The sequence below is a fragment of the Eurytemora carolleeae genome, unplaced genomic scaffold, assembly GCF_000591075.1.
Source record: "Eurytemora carolleeae unplaced genomic scaffold, Eaff_2.0 scaffold580, whole genome shotgun sequence".
In the NCBI taxonomy this organism is placed as follows: Eukaryota; Metazoa; Arthropoda; class Copepoda; order Calanoida; family Temoridae; genus Eurytemora; species Eurytemora carolleeae.
This window is the reverse complement of record NW_019396497.1, coordinates 163,511-181,093: the sequence shown is the minus strand read 5'-3', so window position 1 is coordinate 181,093 and position 17,583 is coordinate 163,511. Positions and strand designations below refer to the sequence as shown.

Below are 17,583 nucleotides of genomic sequence, written 5' to 3'. Positions count from 1 at the left end.
GAACATCTTCTTGAATAAGCAATCAAATAAGTACTTATGGAACATATTCTCAAATAAACACTTCTTGGACATATCTCGAAAATTATGAATGAATTTTGATTGTCAATTGAAACATTAATCAATCTAATATTATTTAGAATGCAGAAAATAAGTTAAACTAACTTCATTTTGACGAGAATTTTTTTTTGAAATTTTCATGAAAAATTTGCTGAAATGAGTGAAAATTTTAAAAAAACCGATGTATTTCCAGGATAAAAATTCGTACAATCCGCACAATTTGAAAAAAAATCCGTACAATTTTAGGGTTACAAAATAAAAAATCCGTACAATTCGTACATTTAGGCCACTCTGCGCTAATAATAAGCCAACCAATCAAAACAACCAACTCTGGTTAGACGGGTCCAAACTACATAGTAAATTGTGATTTGTTATTTGTATTATCTCGTGCTTTGTAGATTCGCAAAATTTCTCAAAATCTTGAATGTTTCTGGACTCTGTTAAGTACATTCAGTTTCAATATCTTAAAAAAGTTAAAAGTGTAAGATTTTTCATGACTACAATATAATTTTCAAAGATAAGAAAGAGATCATATTTAACTGTTGTTTCATAATTTAAAATGCTGCAAAATGTTAACAGTTTCATATCAAAAAGTAAAAACTTGTTTTTACAGGTTTTGAATCATTCAAAATTTTTCATCTCTTGCCACTTAACAGGATTCCAAATCCTTTGGTTCTTTTTAAAAACTTAAATGGTTTAAAGGCTTAAATGATTTAAAAACTTAAATGGTTTAAAAGCTTAAATGGTTTAAAAGCTTAAATGGTTTAAAAACTTAAATGGTTTAACAACTTAAATGGTTTAAAAACTTAAATGGTTTAAAAGCTGCAAAAAGTTACGCAACGCAGAGTCTAGGGTATCCATTATTCAAAATAACTATGATTAATTCTACTCCTTTTATTTTATATAAAACATATAATCTGAAATATCTATACCTGCACTGTTAGGTGGGGAACTAGTCTTGTTTCGGAAATTATACAAAAACTGAACATTTTCCTAATTTGTTTTTTTTATTATAAAATCAGGTTGCTTAGGATTTGAGCTTGGGGTTTAGTGCTTCTAGAATATCTAAGCGATTTAAACTTAATGCCGATTTAAGTCGGATCAAAAACTATTGATTAAAAAGAAATTATACTGCAATTACAGTGGTAGGCGATTTTATCAATACAATTAAGACGACTTTTGATTTTAATTTTGATTTATATTAACGTGGATACACAGCATGGATTAAAAGTAGCACAATCTCTGACGTACGCATGGATACTTAATGATTTATCACTTTGTATATGCGTGATATCACCAAATGTGTACCAAGGTTGTAATGCAAGGAAAGTTATTTTAGAGGTGTGCACATCTTTTGTACTGCAGTGAACTGTCTCTGGGCGGTAATTTAAACACTAGACGGATGTCGAAGCCTGACATGGGATCCATCTTTCACAAAAAAAAAACTCAATGAAATATTCTGATCATATGAAACTATTATGTGAATTATCAAAATTATCAGAATTTAATGCTTTTAACCCCCTCTGATACTAAACGAACAATGATGCATCCATAATTGTTTAAAATTCCGCCCAAAGAGAACTGGTTTCAATATGTACGCAGAGTGTACGCAACTGCAATTAACTTTCCTTGCATTAAATCCTTGATGTGTACTATAGTATCAAAAATGTATAATGCTAATTGTACTTAATGCAAATAAAACAATGGTAGGAAGTTGACTAGACAACGTTATAATGTGCAAGTTGTACTTAATTGGCACTGATTTAACAACAATAAAATAGTTTCCAAACATTTATCAAGATTTCTCTTTGTTTCCTGTATTTTTACTATGAACACCTCGTACAATAAATTAAGTGTTTGAATTATTAAAAAAATGGTGTAATCTTATCTGCAATCATGATTCTAGCACTGGCACCACGGGCAGCCTTAGTACATTTGAATTTCCTTGGCGGGTCAACCTTTCCGGTCCTTGTTTGTACTGTATCGCCCGGACATTGGGTAAATAAAGCAGCCACTCAATATGACTAGCCGATGCAACAAGGTTGACTTTTCTTGGGTCAGGGGTGTGTGGCACATCTATCAAAATTTTGCCTAATGTAAAAATGAGACTGTATGGCATTTTACAAATTTTCATGTCCCTCTGAAAAGTTCAGGGGTTCACTTTGATAGCATATCTAGAATCTAGATCTTTTAGAAATTAAAGCAATAAATAAATATGCAGATATATGATATATATATGCAGATACAAAGGATGACAATTTTAGATTGAAGTAAAAAAATTAGCAATCTGAATCTTTAGTGCAAACGCTGTCATAAAAAAGTATAAGATGTTAAAAAAAATTAGAAATATTGATTTTTGAAAAATTATGGAATTTCCTTTATTTCGGATTTTGGTGCCATAACAGCGGCAGCCGCTGCTACGAGACCGGAAGTCAAAAACCTGTTAAACATTCTTCTGAAATTTGAAAAAAATTACAAAAAATTAAAATATATATTAAATTATCTTCAACTTTTTAATGCAAATAAAAACTTTTACGATTACTTCCCCAAAAAATGTTTTCATTTTTTAAAATCTATCAAGCATTTCTCTCCGACCCAACCCTTAACAGTTTATGATTTAAAATCATATTTGCTTTTTTTAAATCGTTATTTACTAAAAATTATTATTTGAATTATTTTTGCCTTCCACTGGTAACGTATGATTTAAAGGGAATATTTAAGAAAAAAAAGTTTATGTATATTTATTTATATTTATTACAATCAAAACACAGAATACTTAAAGGGTAAACAGACCCAAAAACAAATTAGCAAATATATTTTTAACATTTTTTATAATTAGCTAGGATTTAAAAAGAATAATATCCTGAAAGCAAAATAGTTAAGTTATGCGTAGAATTAAAACACTTTCTTCCTACGCATAAAAGTATAATACCACATTCTTGAAGGATTTGAAAACACTCCCAGAATTACATTTTTTTAACTTTTATTTAAACCTGAAAGGCCCAGTAATTTCTTATAACTTTGGTTTTTGTTTTTGTTTGAGGTAAAAAGGACTAACTTTACATCTGTATTCTTTCAATCAATACGGAGGAAAAATCCTCAATTCTTTCCCCTAATCTGGGGCGTAGATGAATTCGTATGAATATTTTTTTATGTCCATTTATAATACTTTTTTTAAGATTGAAGGCAATGAAAACAGGGCCTATCAAAGTCAGCAATCAGCAATCAGCTAGCTAGATTAACCTTGTAAGACTTCAGTTGACCTAGTTTGTTCCAGTTCCTGTTGATCTGCTCCACCAACATGAAGCACTACATCACTCCCATGAAGTACCCACAAATATTCATCATTAATTCCTTTGTTAATTTCTAAACCAACCAATTTTAACCCAGTCTTGGGAAAATATTTCAAAACTTTCGTTTTTGAAATAAATATTAGAAATATCCATGTTTAGATCTCTTTATTTTACTATAGTGACTTTTAAAGTCAACAGACCTATATTGAGTAAATATCAAGAACAAATTCTAGTTTTATCACAAGAGAATTTAATTGAAAGAACTCGAGATAAATAATCAAAAAATCTGACCATAATCTTCTCTCACTTAAAATAAAAGAATAAACAACTTAATTCTATTCACCAAATTTTAATGTTCTTTTTTTCCTTTTTTGTGTGTTTTTCCCCTTTTTTTATGAATTGAAACGTTGTATAATTAAAATTCTAATTTACTTTTTATTCCTTTACAATTGGAAAGAAAATTAAAAAGGTAAAAAAAAACAAAGAAAAAGAAAAAAAGCGTTTACACAAGTCCCGTCTTATATTAACTAGTCTCATTTTTAATTTTTTTAGCTTTTTTTCTTTTTTTTTCTTTTTACTATTATAATAGTTTATTTTGCGTATGACCGTGTTTAACAACATAAAACCAAGAATTCCTCTTTTGTATTTTATCTTCTGTACATAATCAATATTTTTAATTTTTTAATCCTTGAAACTAGTGAAACCTAAAATAAAGAAACACAAAATTTAAGAACTTGAGAACCTGCGAAGTCAATATGCTTACTTTTTAAACCTATCTTCCTAACTACAACTTCGGAAAGAAGTATAAAAAATCCTCAGGTTATCCCTGAACCCCTCTGTTTTATTCCTTCTTTCTTCTACTTCCTATAAAAATTAACCCTTATATCCTCCAACAAATATACCTATAAAAATTAACTCTTATATCCTCCAACAAATATACCTTTAATCCAAACAATTATTCCCTAAAATCCTCACACATAATAAATACAACACAACTTATTGAAAAGAACATCCAAGTTATCAGAAGCAAGCAGTGATATAACATATGAGAATCACAACCTGGAATACCAGAAGCCTTGGAACAAGACAAGGTAGCATCGAAGCATCAAAGAAAAGATTAATAAACATTGCCAGCAATGACCAAGATCTTATCATCCTAACAGAAACCAGACATCTTTAACGAGAACCATTCAAGATTAAATGGACTTAACTAGAGAATACATCAGAGATTTTATGACTGAACTCACAGTAATGAACAGAATTGTTCATCAATTATTACTTGGTTGAAGAACAGTTTTCAAAAACAAAACAAAAATAATAGTTTCATTTTTATCAATTAAAATGAAATTGAAAAGTCAAGTTTGCATAAAGTTTGCAAACCATATTGAAATATTTGCACTGCAAAAAAACAGGGGTAAATTTTTTAAACCATTTTTTGCTGAATTTAAGGGGAGTTTTAAAAAGGAGAAAACAACTTGCCAACTTGTTTGAATTGAATGCTTCTGCAGAGAAATGATTGTATTATATATACAACGTTCAATGTATGTAAAAATGGCGTAAATTAAAAAAAAAAATTTAAAAAAAATATTTAATTGTTTAAAATGGTGAAGAGATTGTAGGGAAGTCCCTGTGTTGAGTATGAAATGTAGAATAAATATTTGCATCACATAAGTTGAAATTTCCAGCTCTCAATCAGATGCCTCGTCTGAAATAAAAGAATTTTGTTAAAAAATCAAATAAACAACAACAACTACGCAACTAACGAATTTTGTGAGAAAAAGAGGAATTCATAGAGAATGAAATCTTAGAATCATTTGAGTAAATCATATAGCTTTCACCATGTGTCACATGAACTATGGCATCCATCAATTATATCCAATAAAAAAAGCAATAAAAATTGACAAAGAAGGAAAAACTTTATTGAATTAATGAATTGAATATCATTAAATTAATTAACAAATAACTATCATTAAAAAAGATGGTTGAGGTGACCTGATTATTTAACTTCAGAATACACTTCCTCTTCTTCCGGTTCATCATCCCCATCTATCTCCTCATCCTAAACAGAAAGGAAAATAACAATGATAAACGCTAACACTAACTTTAACACTAACAATGACGCTGACGAAAGACGACATATTTACCTTCTTGACAAATCCGTCTTCAGTCGAGGTTGTGGGATCTTCTTTACTAGGCACCCATAATCCAGAGTCCACACACCTAATCAGATAAATCAGTTTAAAGGCTGCAAACTGATTATGAAATTAAGTTGTAATCCAGGAATAATATGATAAAATAATCTAAATGCATTCTTTCATGAAGGCCGCAAACTTGAGTTAATGAATGCATCAGGATTATTTTATCGAGTTTAAGAATTCCATTATTACATTTTTATTCTCATAATATTAGTATTATATCATATTTGTGGGGTTCCATACCCAAGAAATTAGACTCAAACAACTTCTGGTAAAATAGGATTATTTCAAGTTGGACCAATTGACATTATGAAGGGCTTTTAATAAGTTTTTATGTTTCATTGATGCTCGTGTTGACTATCTTCGTTTTTTTAATTTTCTAAAATTACAATGCTTAAATGTAAAAACCCTTTAATAAGTAAAAGTTGATTCTTCATTTGAAAAAAAATGCATGAAATGTGATTGTTTCTTTCGTTTTGTTTGTTTACCGATTTATAATGCATTTGCTTGGTTTATTAAGTGGATGCTACATTTAAATCTAAAATGTTGAATGTGCCCTGAGTTTTTAGATGGGGGGAAGGTAGAGAATAGTAGTGGGTTTTCCAAATCTACTGAAAAAAATTGTTATTTCATTTACAGAAGAAATCGTTTGCTGGATATTAGATCCTAAATCATCCAGTAAGAGGAGAAAAGCAGGTTATCTACCAAGAACCAGTTCAACAAATGAAATGATGAAGATCTGTGTCTTCTATTTATGAATCAAGATTTACTGGTTTGTTTGTTTTGCTATCGAGTGCTAAGACCCCACTAAAAGTTAGTAACACTGGTATTTCAATCATTATTTTTTTTAACTAATCTCTTAATTCTGTCTAATTTATCCAAATATTACAAATGAATTTGGAACTCTAAAAAGGCTCTTGCTGTTCAGTATTAAGTGAATAAGTTAATAAGTGAGAAAACAGTTAATTGAAATATGCAGAGATTTGCAAAGTCTTACAAAACTTGGTTTGCAATGAAGAAAAGCTAATAATTGTTTGTGTAAAGTAGGCAGTCGGGCAGTATGCTTTGAGACATAGGCAGATTGATAAAAATACCCAATCTAATTTTTTTGGAAAGCTCAAAAAATTCGAAGTCCTCTGAATCATTCTTAATGAGTTATTTTAATTTAATAAGGAGGGGTTGCCCCCCCCCCCTCCACTCTTCTGTCAATGGAAATTCCTGAATTAAGGTATTTTAATACTTCTAAAAACGAAAAAGGTAAGTGAGCATGAACAGGTAAGTTTGCATGTTTTGATATAATATAACATGGTAAGTGAGCATGAACAGGTATGTTTGCATGTTTTAATATAATATAAAATGGTAAGTGAGCATGAAAAGGTAAGTTTGCAAGTTTTAATATAATATAAAATGGTAAGTGAGCATGAAAAGGTAAGTTTGCATGTTTTAATATAATATAAAAAGGTAAGTGAGCATGAAAAGGTAAGTTTGCATGATTTAATATAATATAAAATGGTAAGTGAGCATGAAAAAGTAAGTTTGCATGTTTTGATATAATATAAAATGGTAAGTGAGCATGAAAAGGCAAGTTTGCATGTTTTAATATAATATAAAATGGTAAGTGAGCATGAAAAGGTAAGTTTGCATGATTTAATAAACTAAAAAAGGTAAGTTTACATGTTTTAAAATTAAAATAAAAAGGTAAGTGTGCATGTTGTCAGTACAAAATAATTATGTTAATATCAATATTGATCTATGTTGAAAAGACCAATATAAGGAGCGTGTAAGAATGAATATTCTTAAACTAGTGTAATATTTTCCATTCTTTAATGCTCAGAGCGTGTAAGAATATACATTCTTTCATGCTCTGATTGTGTAATAATTTCCATTCTTACAAGAGTTTAAGAATGTAAATTCTACACCTTGTAAAAATGGGAATTCTTGCTCGATAGGTTTACTACTATGGAACCGAACACTTATGATCAGTGTTTCGGATCCGTATCTTTTTTGATGCGGATCCGGATCCGCGGATCCGCATCCGTGATGATGGATCCGGATCCTGACTCTGATACGGATCCGGATCCGAGGTAACTTTTGATTCTGTGAATCGGATTTTCCCTATTAAATGTTATGCAAGGTTATAATTCATAAACTATATTTATTATATATTCCGAAATGTAACAAAAAAAATATAGACTTTTTGGAGTAATCCATGTGAGCATTTGCCGCTGAGTAATCCTAAAGTTAAAAATGTCGTCATTACTATTATATAAATTGTAAACATTAAATTATTAAAGATAATTTTGAAAAATTTTCGTCATGTAAATAATACATTTACGAACCATTTTGATTTATTTATTCCATGGTTTTTTCGAATTCACATCTTCAAACCTTTATCTGGTAAAGAATGCCTGAGATATTAATAATTTTATCTTTTAAAATTATTTTTTCAATTATGGTTACTCTATAAAGTGCCTACTGTCTAGCAGGATTACAACCTTTACAATCTAGAAAAAAATATTGATACGATCAAGGTTTAAAGGGTATCGTAGTGAATCAGGCATGTCTTTCATTTAAATGGAAGGTAATTTTATCAAAACTACATTCACTGTAAAATAATTTGACATGCTATAGTAATAGAAATCAGAAACCCACATTTTTCTGTTTTAATTCAACAAAGTGTCCGGGGCAGTTTCTGGAAGGAATTAAAGACGAAGTGTCCGGGGCAGTTTCTGGAAGAAGTTAAAAACAAAGTGTCCGGGGCAGTTTCTGGAAGGAATTAAAAATAAAGTGTCCGGAGCAGTTTCTGGAAGGAATTAAAAACAAAGTGTCCGTTTCTGGAAGGAATTCACCTACCTTCTGTAGTAAGGGTATATCTTGACTCTCAAAACAGTCCTTCATTGATTGTGGTAATGATTCAAAAACCTAAAAAAAATTTGTTCCATCAAATTTATTTAACAATATTTTTTAACACATTACTTTCACATTAAAAAATGCTAACTTGGGGGGAGGGTAATTGTCTCATATTTTCAATGATAAAACCTTTTCCAAAAGAGTTTCTTTATCTTAAACATTATCTCTTTTTATTAAAAATGAAAAGTTTAAATTATTTTTCAAGTTGGAATAGAAAATCTTAATCGCATCTTGAGTTCCTCTTGGAATATATTAGTTTCATCAAGATTTAACTTTATCTTAGATTGGTTTCAGCCAGGCAGGGGGGGGGGGGGCAGGGGCTTAATTAGTATTAATAAACCAGACAGGGATCACAGGGTGTTTTCAAGAATTTTTCCAGGATGATTAAAACTTGTTATTTCCAGGGTTGGGCTCAGCCCCCATTGGGGCCTGAAAACCCCGTAGAAATCGTAGATTTCACTTATCCAGGGGAGGTTGGATAATGAAACATTTTTTTAAATAAAAATTTATCACTTGTCATATTTGGACTCCTTACCCCACTCCTCGTCTTGCACTGAATTAGAGGTACCCTAGCAGGGATAGGGTTAAAAGGTTTGAACAATTCTTTAAGAATGTCTTTAATCTTCCTTTCTCAGTTTCAGTAGGTTAATTATCTATTAAAGTTTTCTCGTTAACTAAGGGAACGTAAACACAATTTCAAGTGACCTTCCAGTTTTATTATATAGAAGAAGATCTTCTATATAATAAATCTCTTTATCTCTGGCTAAAGGGTTTTAAGAGTACCGTTGTGAATCGGGCATGTTCTATTTTAATTAAGAGACACTTGAAATTACGTTTACAGTCCCTTTAATCACTCTGATATTCATCAAATATCATCAAAACTGAAAGGTTTTCTTTTTCCGAGTTGGGACTAATCTTTTCATTTCCAGTTTCTGAAAACTATTGGATTGAAAATATAAAATAGAAATTGGAAATAGAAAGAGAGCTGGGAGGGGATATTAAAATGTATAAAAAAACAAACAGAAAAAAATAAAAGTAACGCGAATTTTATCACTAACTGAAGGATAAAGTATTGATCATTGTCATCATAACAAAATTAAACTCTATACCAAACGTCTTTTTAATGGTTCATTGCAAATGATTGATGCTACAAATAATTAAATAATTCAAATCAAATCGATTCTAACTCAAGAATCAATAAGTATCCAAAAATGTGTACGACAAAGATGGCAGACATTTCCGATATTTATTGATATTGATAAAAAACTATGGAATTGTCAACTTGGAGACAGCTCTAAATATCGGAGAAAAACAGGGGTTTAAAAATCCCCCACCCCCGCACTATAGGAAAAAATTTAATTTTTCTCGTTGAATTGGATTTTTAGGTAAAACTTGAAGAACTTCTGTCTAAAAAGTATCAACAACAAAAAAACTTTACAATTAATACAATTAATCCTTTTCTAAAATCACCCCTCTTGGCCCTTTGGAAGGGTAAATCTAAAAAATGGAGAAAAATTTAATTTGAAAAACGCTTTCTTGGAATTGTCTCAATGTCATTCAAGTCTTTAGTCTTATTTTTTTTATTAGGACCGCAGACCCGGTTAAGTTACAATTCCATCAATTGACAAAAGATTATTTAGGGAACAATTGTGAAAATTAAAGTAAGCTTCATTATTATCATTACAACGGATAGACCTCTTTTCTCAAAATTACTAAAACTGATTTAAATTAGCGTCTCTTAAAACTAATCGATTGGTACAATATATATTTCTATTTGTTTACGTGGTTGAAAATAAACCCAACGTCCATAAAATGAACCAGAAAAAAAAAACATTTACCGCAGCGCCTCAAATCTGTGTATAATTCATTTAAAGATAAACGGAGCGATCGCAAAAAATGAAAGGGGGTATAGGCTGATATCGAATTGAATTCGTGTATGTCATTTCTTCTTATAGACGCAACAGACAGAAGTAAAATTAGTAGCGATCAAAATCGAATTTGAATCGACGTCAATCTACCCCCTCCCCCTTCATTTTTCGCGAAATTGAGGCGAACAGTCCCTTTAAACCCCCCCCTTCATTTTTCGCGAAATTCAGGCGAACAGTCCCTATAAAAGTTTTCACCTCTGCTGGATCTAGTCCTCCAGGTCCTAACCTCTCCAACCTTTCCTCCTCCAGGGCCTCGGCGATCTTCTCCTGGGCCCTCTTCTTTATCCTCACCTACTCAAACAACCAACACTCAACATTAAAAAGATCTTCTTAACTAAGGCCAGGGGTGTAATTTTCTTTAAAAAAATATCCCCCTCTTTGAAAATCATTAAGGGGAGAAAACAAATCTTTTTTGGGGAAAAGTATAAAAAATAATGAAGAACTTGCTTTGGATATCCAATTTTTCAGTTTTCCCAAATTCTTTAGAAATCTTTACCCTTACCCCTCTTAAAATACTATCTACCCTACATTTTGACAAGCAAGAGAAAATGGACGTATTCAAAAAATGCCAACATTTTTTACATTTTGCAAATTTCTAAGAATTTGAACTATATTTTAAATAAATAGGTTTTTTAATACAATTTTCAATATGAACGAGAATAATAATTATTTACAACTACTTTAAAGGGAAGTTAAGGGAATTTTACTTTACCAAGGGTTCCCAAGACAAATTTAATTAGTCGAGGGAGCCCGTTACACAATTTTATCCTCTTTTCAGATAAATTTGCGCGAAATTTTTCAAGAAAACTTCGCAGAACGGTTCATTATTTTACATAACTGTCCCAAGGGACATTAAGTAACCTAGGGAGAATCATAGGTCGGCAATGTTGGTCAAAAGGCGACAAAAATGTATTTATTTACAATTTTTAAAACTTTAAAATGAACTAGGGATTTAGTTCAAAGAGATAGAGAGTTGGGTTATCAAGTGCAAAAATCTACGAAGTCGGATTTAACCATTCCCACAACCCCCCCCGAATTTATCCAATATGCATTCTAATCACCTCCCTAAACAAAAAACACTTACAAGCAATCAACCACCAAAATGTTGCATAGTGTGTATGTTTGGCAAACCGAGGGGAAATAATCCGTAATCTATTTTTTAATATATTTTTGAAATTACGGACACTTTTAAATAAACTCATTTACTCACATAACTAAATATTTAAACTATCTCTTTAATGATAAATTTAATGTGAATATTGTTGAGCTTGGTTTCCTTGAAGGCATCCAGTTCAGAGTAAAATGCATTCTTGTATTCCTAAACAAATAGAAAATTAGGACTTCTCGTTTGGTCATTATTTTATCTGGATCAATTCTATCAATCAATTGTCCAATGTTCTCTGATCCTATCCTTCTATATTTTTCTGTTCATATATATAATATCTTAGTTCATGTTTCTATTTTACGAAGAGTTCCTTACCAATGTTCTATTGTCTCTTAACACCATTTTCTCTTAGTGTCTATGTTTCTCTATGTCTCCTACCAATGTTTAAAATATCCGCATCCATATACATATTTTAATACGTATTTCGTTTCTGTACAAATTAAGCAGGGTTGGTATGAAAGAACCCAGCCCAAAAAAAAACCACCCAGTAAACCCCACTTTAAAAAACACCTACAAGTGGGCTTTTTGGTTTTTTTTTTGTTGGTATTTTAAAAATGTTTCTCACTATTGACTTTTATTTACCCTAAATGATAAACTCTTTAAAAAAATAAGATCTTCTATACTACATTGAATTTTGGGAGTTTACAGCACTAAAACTGACAAATATAGCTAATGTAGATACTTATATGCTCAAGAAGAAAGACCAATGATTAATACTGAAAAACTTCAGCTCACACATATATAACTGATAAAGGGATTTTACATCCTTATTCAATCGCAACATATTATGAAAACTCTTAACCCAGAATCTAAGCTTTAAACTTTATTTGATAAAAGGTCTCTTCTCGTTTCATTCCTTGTATACACTTGTCTTAGAAGTCCCTTGACATTATTGTTTTCTTACGATCATCATATCCCTTTTAATCAAATATCATTGTTTTCTTAAGTCTCTATGTAAATATTTTTGTTCCCTTATACTTATGTAGCATTAAAGTTTCTTTTTTTCATCGTCTCTCAGTAAGTCTGTATTTTCCTATGACTCTAATCTCTATGCCTCTTAATCACTATGCCTCTAGCTCTATGCCTCTAATCTCTATGCCTCATATCTCTATGCCTCTAATCTCTATGACTCTAATCTCTATGCCTCAAATCTCTATGACTCTAATCTCTATGCCTCTAATCTCTATGACTCTAATATCTATGCCTCTTTTACGTTTGTCTCTTTAAAGGGACTGCACTGGTGACATGATTTCAAGCAATCCTTTGCTTTGCATTAGGCGAGTGGCAGGAATGAATTACAATGTTAACCTTTAAACATTTGTCTGATCAAGGATAAATAAGATTTCCTTGGTTTAACAATAAATACTCTTGCTCTCATTAATGCTTCAGAAGGAAATTAACACGAGGTATCAGACAGGCGAAAATATTATTGAACCTTGCTTAAAATTAGTTTGACTGTCCCTTATATTTCAATGTCATTGTATCCTTGTACATCTCTGACCTAACAACTTTCTGACTTACAACACATAGCCACATAGCCACATAGCCACTGTAGCCCATAACACTGCAAACCCATGTGCAAGGGGGTTAGAAGTTTAGTATAGTGGATGTGCGTAGGTCGAAAGATACACAACCTGATCAGCAATCTGTATTTTCGAGAAGAAAGATGAAATGCAGGCTCTAGGATCCGTTTCCAGCTGTTTAGCCAGCTCCAACAGGTATTGCATACAGATACACTGAACAGTAAGCATTAATAAATCAATCAATCAATCAATATTATAGGATCTGTTTCCTTCCAGCTGTTAAGACAGCTCCAACAGGTATTGCATACAGATACACTGAACAGAAACCATTTAATCAATCAATATTATAGGATCTGTTTCCTTCCAGCTGTTAAGACAGCTCCAACAGGTATTGCATACAGATACACTGAACAGTAAACATTAATCAATCAATCAATCAATCAATCAAGGATCTGTTTCCAGCTGTTTAGCCATCATTTTACAGATTTACATCCAAATAAAAATAAAAAAATGTATGCTTAAAAGACCTGATGTGCAACATGCGCCATTAGTTCGGATTTCTCCTCCATTTCTAAATCCAGACACCAGATAACCAGATAGTTAGCAGTCTCCTCACAAGCTGAATATTCAATCAATCAATCGATCAATCAACTTATCTACCAGTCTATCGATTAACCAATCAATTTATTAACGTTTTTATCAATCAATTAATTGACCAATTAACCAAACGTTCAATCAACCATATCAATCAACCAGTCGATCCATCAATCAATCAACCAACTTATTTAATGCCTTTCTATCTGTCTATCAATAAGTTCAAAGTAAATTTAAAAAATTTAATAATCACACTTAAATAAAAAATATTTCAAACAATCAGTTTATTATCAATCACAGAGTTTGTTTATCAATCAATTTATCAACGAATTAATCAATCAATCAAAAAAACCTGTCAATCAATCATTCAATCAATCAGTCAATAAATCATTCAATCTTGTACATTTTGGCCCATTACAAAATCCCCAAAAGTAATAAAAACTAGTTTGATATTCACCTAGATGCGTATTGCCATCCATCAAAAACTTTTTGCTATCATCAAACTTCTGTAGCATACCGTACTCCTTTAAAAAAAAAATCAAAATCTTAACATATTAATTATCTTTTAACTTAACTTTTAAAAAAACATAATTTGATTCACCCTCCATTTAAAAAGTATGTATCCGATTTAAAACGATACAATTCCAACCTCAAAATTTTTCATTTCGTAGTGTTTCACTATCTTTTTAATTTAAATTCTGTAAATTTCATTCCGCTTCCATAATAAATCCGTAATTATTATAGAGAACCCGCAATAGAAATTATTCATTTTAAGATAGATAAAGAAGATTATTTCCATCATTTTTACTTTGAATAAGGACTAGAAAGTATCGTCGTCATTGAACCATGTAACTTTATTAATTTAAGTGTCACATTAGTTACGTTGATTGTTTGGGGTGTTAGTTTACTAATTTAATCACTACTTTTTTATTAATTTTCGAAGAGAAAAATATGGGATCTCTCATTCATTCTTGATCAGAGAAACTTTATAGATACCATCGAGAATAGAACATGCCACTCTACAAATGGAAGGTCAATTTAAATTACGTCAACTTTCTCTTAAATACAAGTCTGAAAAATAACAAAAAGATTTAGGATGTTAGATCGAACCTTGATTAATTTCTTGTTCTCCTGGACAAACTTCTTCATCTTCTTCTCCTTCTCCTCCTCACTCAACTCCTCCTTCACCCTACACCACACATTCAACAAATTAAACTTCTTAAAGAGACTGTAAGCGTTGTTTCTAATGACCACCCATGCAATAATGGCAATGCCCGATTTACAACGGTACCCTAGAAACTTTAATCTTATCAAAAATGCGGGCATTACCGAAGTTTTCCTAATTGATTAAATTCAGAAAACTTCTAATAAGAAAGAAATCCGCAGGTCACTTTTGAATAAAAAATTAACATTTTAACGAAAATAAAACATGGACATCTTTTATCTAAATCATACTTGATCATTTTAAGGATACCGTTGTAAATCATACATACCCATCTTTGCTGTAATGAAGAATCACTTTAAGTTACGTTAACAGTCCAATTAACAACAGAAAAAATTTATTAATTTTCTTGCAAGCAAACTTAAAATTTAATTTTCTTTAATAGGAAAATTCGAACATATTATATCTGGAAGATTTTATTAAATAATATGACATTGTGTCATCCTTATTAAGGAAACCGTTAATCTTTTTTGGGAGTCGCTTTAAAAGTTAAGATTAAAAATTATTTTAATTTTTAGATTCTCATTTGCACACTTTAAATCACATGAAATCAAATCGTGCTTTTAGGGACGTCCTACACCCACACACCAAAATTGAAGTAACTATACTAAATCAATAATGAAGTGAGGTCTTACGATTGAGATAAATATGCCCAATCAAGAGGTAAAATACAGTAAAATTACTCACAATGGCGCTGTATTGATGATTGATTTACTGAATCCATCCTTGGAGAGTGTATCTACGTTAAGAGGCTGGGACTTGACCTCCTTCAGCACCTCAACCTCCTTCTCCTTTACTGCAGCAGCTGTTTTTTCAACCTCCTCCAAAGTTTTCCTGAACATTGATTGATTGAAAGTTCAGTATTTTATTATTTCAGAATGGATAGTTCAGGATGTGATCAAGAAGAAGAGGTAAAATGAAAACAAAGGTTGTTTCAGGGCACACAATTTACTGTAAAAGAATTTAAAGGGAAAACTTTTAACTTTTAAGTTTAAAATAAGAGACGTTTAACTCTTTTTCATTTTACAAAATGTAACCACATCTGACCTCAATTAACAATTAACAATAAATAAACCTTAAATCGTCCAGGTTGTCACTTCCCTCCGCCTCCTCCCTCGCTACTCTCTCCCTAACCTCCCTCAGTTTAGCCTCAATTCTTTTCTTCTCCTCCTCAACGGTTTCCTAATAAATAAAAATATTACAATTTTATTAAAACTCCGCCATGCTCCTAAAAACTTGATATTCATAAGAATTATCAAAAATTGTGCATTAGCAGAGTGTCATAATTCCCAGGAGGATGTGTTTTTTCTTACGGTGAATTCCAGATATATGAATACATAAACCGTCATAAGTTTTTTAATTATAAGAAACTTCTTTTTATTTTTGATTCAATGTAAATTGATAGCCCTGAAATATGAATTCATTGATATATTGATATTAAACTCATTTTTCCGCGGCATTTGATCTTAATTATCTAATACGATATTGTTAAAACTTTTGCTATATATTCATATATCTGGAATTCACTGTACCATATCACTTTTTTGATAGGAATTTTTTCCACAGAATTAACGAAAATAAATAATTTTTTGATCAAAAAAAGGGGGGGGGATAAACATACATATATTCATCAAAACATGAATTTAACCTTTTTCTTCTGCATTTCCTCCATCCTCTGAACCCTAGCCTCATGTCTCCATTTGAAGAGAGATGGAGTATCTATGTTTGGATGAGTATCATCCTCGTCATCAGATACCTGAACAATAAATCAATCAATGATGGGATGAGTACCATCCTGGTCATCAGATACCTGATCAATCAATCAATCAACCATCAGTTTTAAGGGTACCGTTGTGAATCGGACATTGTTATCTTTGCTTAGAGGGACACTTGACATTACGCTTTCAGTATCATTAAGGGGTTTATTAAAAACAAAGTTTAAGGATTATTGTTCCAAATTTTCCAACCTATGTAAACTATCTTATGGCCATGAATCATTCAGAAACCTTAGCGTACACCGAAACCGGAAAATGCATAAAAAAGGATTTTCATGAAGTTTATAACTTGAAGCGCCGCCAAGCAGCATGAATTTACCTCAATATGATCCCATTTTCTGTAGTCCACCATATTGATTTTTATTATTCTGAAAATACATTGGAATAATAGTAACATTTTGAGTAAATTAACACAAAAAAAAACATTGTAGAACATTTCTAAAAACGAGTTACACAGCTGGGGTATCTAACAAAAACCTAGTAAAAATAACAAGCGGCGGGTGGAAAATCAACATAAACCAATCGGTTCTTATTACATTTGTGCACATAAACATTAATAAAGACAAATATCCAACAAATTATGTTACAAAATGTAAAAAGTTTCACAACAATAGTTTGAGTTTCATAATATTTACATATACAAGGAAGGCATATGGCAAATGTAAATTAAAAGAAAAATAATACAAAAAAATACAGAAAATATTGTAAATCTATAATATGTATATATAATTTGTTTGTCTGGGTGTCTGTTTGTTTGTTTGTATCCAATAAACGTCAAAATGGCTGAACCGATTGGGCCCAAATTTTTGTAGGACCTGACGTGACCTCAGGGAAGGTTTATGAATGATTGGATTTTCAAAAATTTGCCTCTAAAAATCTAATTTTTGAAAATTTTGAAAATTTACGATTTTTTTTTTATAA

General features: G+C 31.0%; 2 protein-coding genes and 1 long non-coding RNA gene across 4 annotated transcripts in view; all 3 read right to left on the bottom strand.

Moving 5' to 3' along the window:
• LOC111704397 (uncharacterized) overlaps positions 1-2,514 on the bottom strand; it is a 12,911-nt gene extending 10,397 nt beyond the window's left edge. For both annotated transcript variants that reach the window (XM_023476623.1, XM_023476622.1), the window contains exons 1-2: positions 2,434-2,514; positions 990-1,038 (exon numbers count right to left, since the gene is read on the bottom strand). In XM_023476623.1, coding sequence (XP_023332391.1) covers positions 990-1,038; positions 2,434-2,508 — 124 coding nt within the window. In that variant the 5' untranslated portion in view covers positions 2,509-2,514. The remainder of the gene's footprint in view (positions 1-989; positions 1,039-2,433) is intronic.
• A 986-nt stretch (positions 2,515-3,500) lies between these two features.
• LOC111704396 (uncharacterized) lies at positions 3,501-4,605 on the bottom strand. Its single transcript, XR_002765814.1, has 2 exons — positions 4,291-4,605; positions 3,501-4,252 (listed from the first exon to the last, which is right to left on the bottom strand). It is a non-coding gene; the product is annotated as an uncharacterized LOC111704396 (long non-coding RNA).
• A 227-nt stretch (positions 4,606-4,832) lies between these two features.
• Positions 4,833-17,320, bottom strand: LOC111704395 (hsp90 co-chaperone Cdc37). The gene is made up of 14 exons (XM_023476621.1): positions 16,982-17,320; positions 16,536-16,643; positions 15,963-16,069; positions 15,575-15,721; positions 14,776-14,854; positions 14,123-14,189; positions 13,599-13,690; positions 13,183-13,284; positions 11,660-11,701; positions 10,579-10,674; positions 8,365-8,467; positions 5,495-5,583; positions 5,343-5,409; positions 4,833-5,055 (listed from the first exon to the last, which is right to left on the bottom strand). Exons 1-13 carry the CDS (start codon positions 17,096-17,098, stop codon positions 5,347-5,349), a joined length of 1,212 nt encoding a protein of 403 aa, XP_023332389.1. The 5' UTR covers positions 17,099-17,320; the 3' UTR covers positions 4,833-5,055; positions 5,343-5,346.
• Positions 17,321-17,583: the final 263 nt, after the last annotated feature.

What these genes read in the sequence shown, in the direction of transcription:
- LOC111704395 (XM_023476621.1), bottom strand. Translation starts at nt 17,098, where the DNA reads ATGTTCTACAATGTTTTTTTTTGTGTTAATTTACTCAAAATGTTACTA. An exon ending in GAGGACTAGATCCAGCAGAG is followed by an intron (nt 8,468 to 10,578) that starts GTGAAAACTTTT and finishes AATTTTTTTTAG; the next exon opens with GTTTTTGAATCATTACCACA. An exon ending in TCCAGAAACGGACACTTTGT is followed by an intron (nt 5,584 to 8,364) that starts TTTTAATTCCTT and finishes CCTTTAAACTGA; the next exon opens with TTTATCTGATTAGGTGTGTG.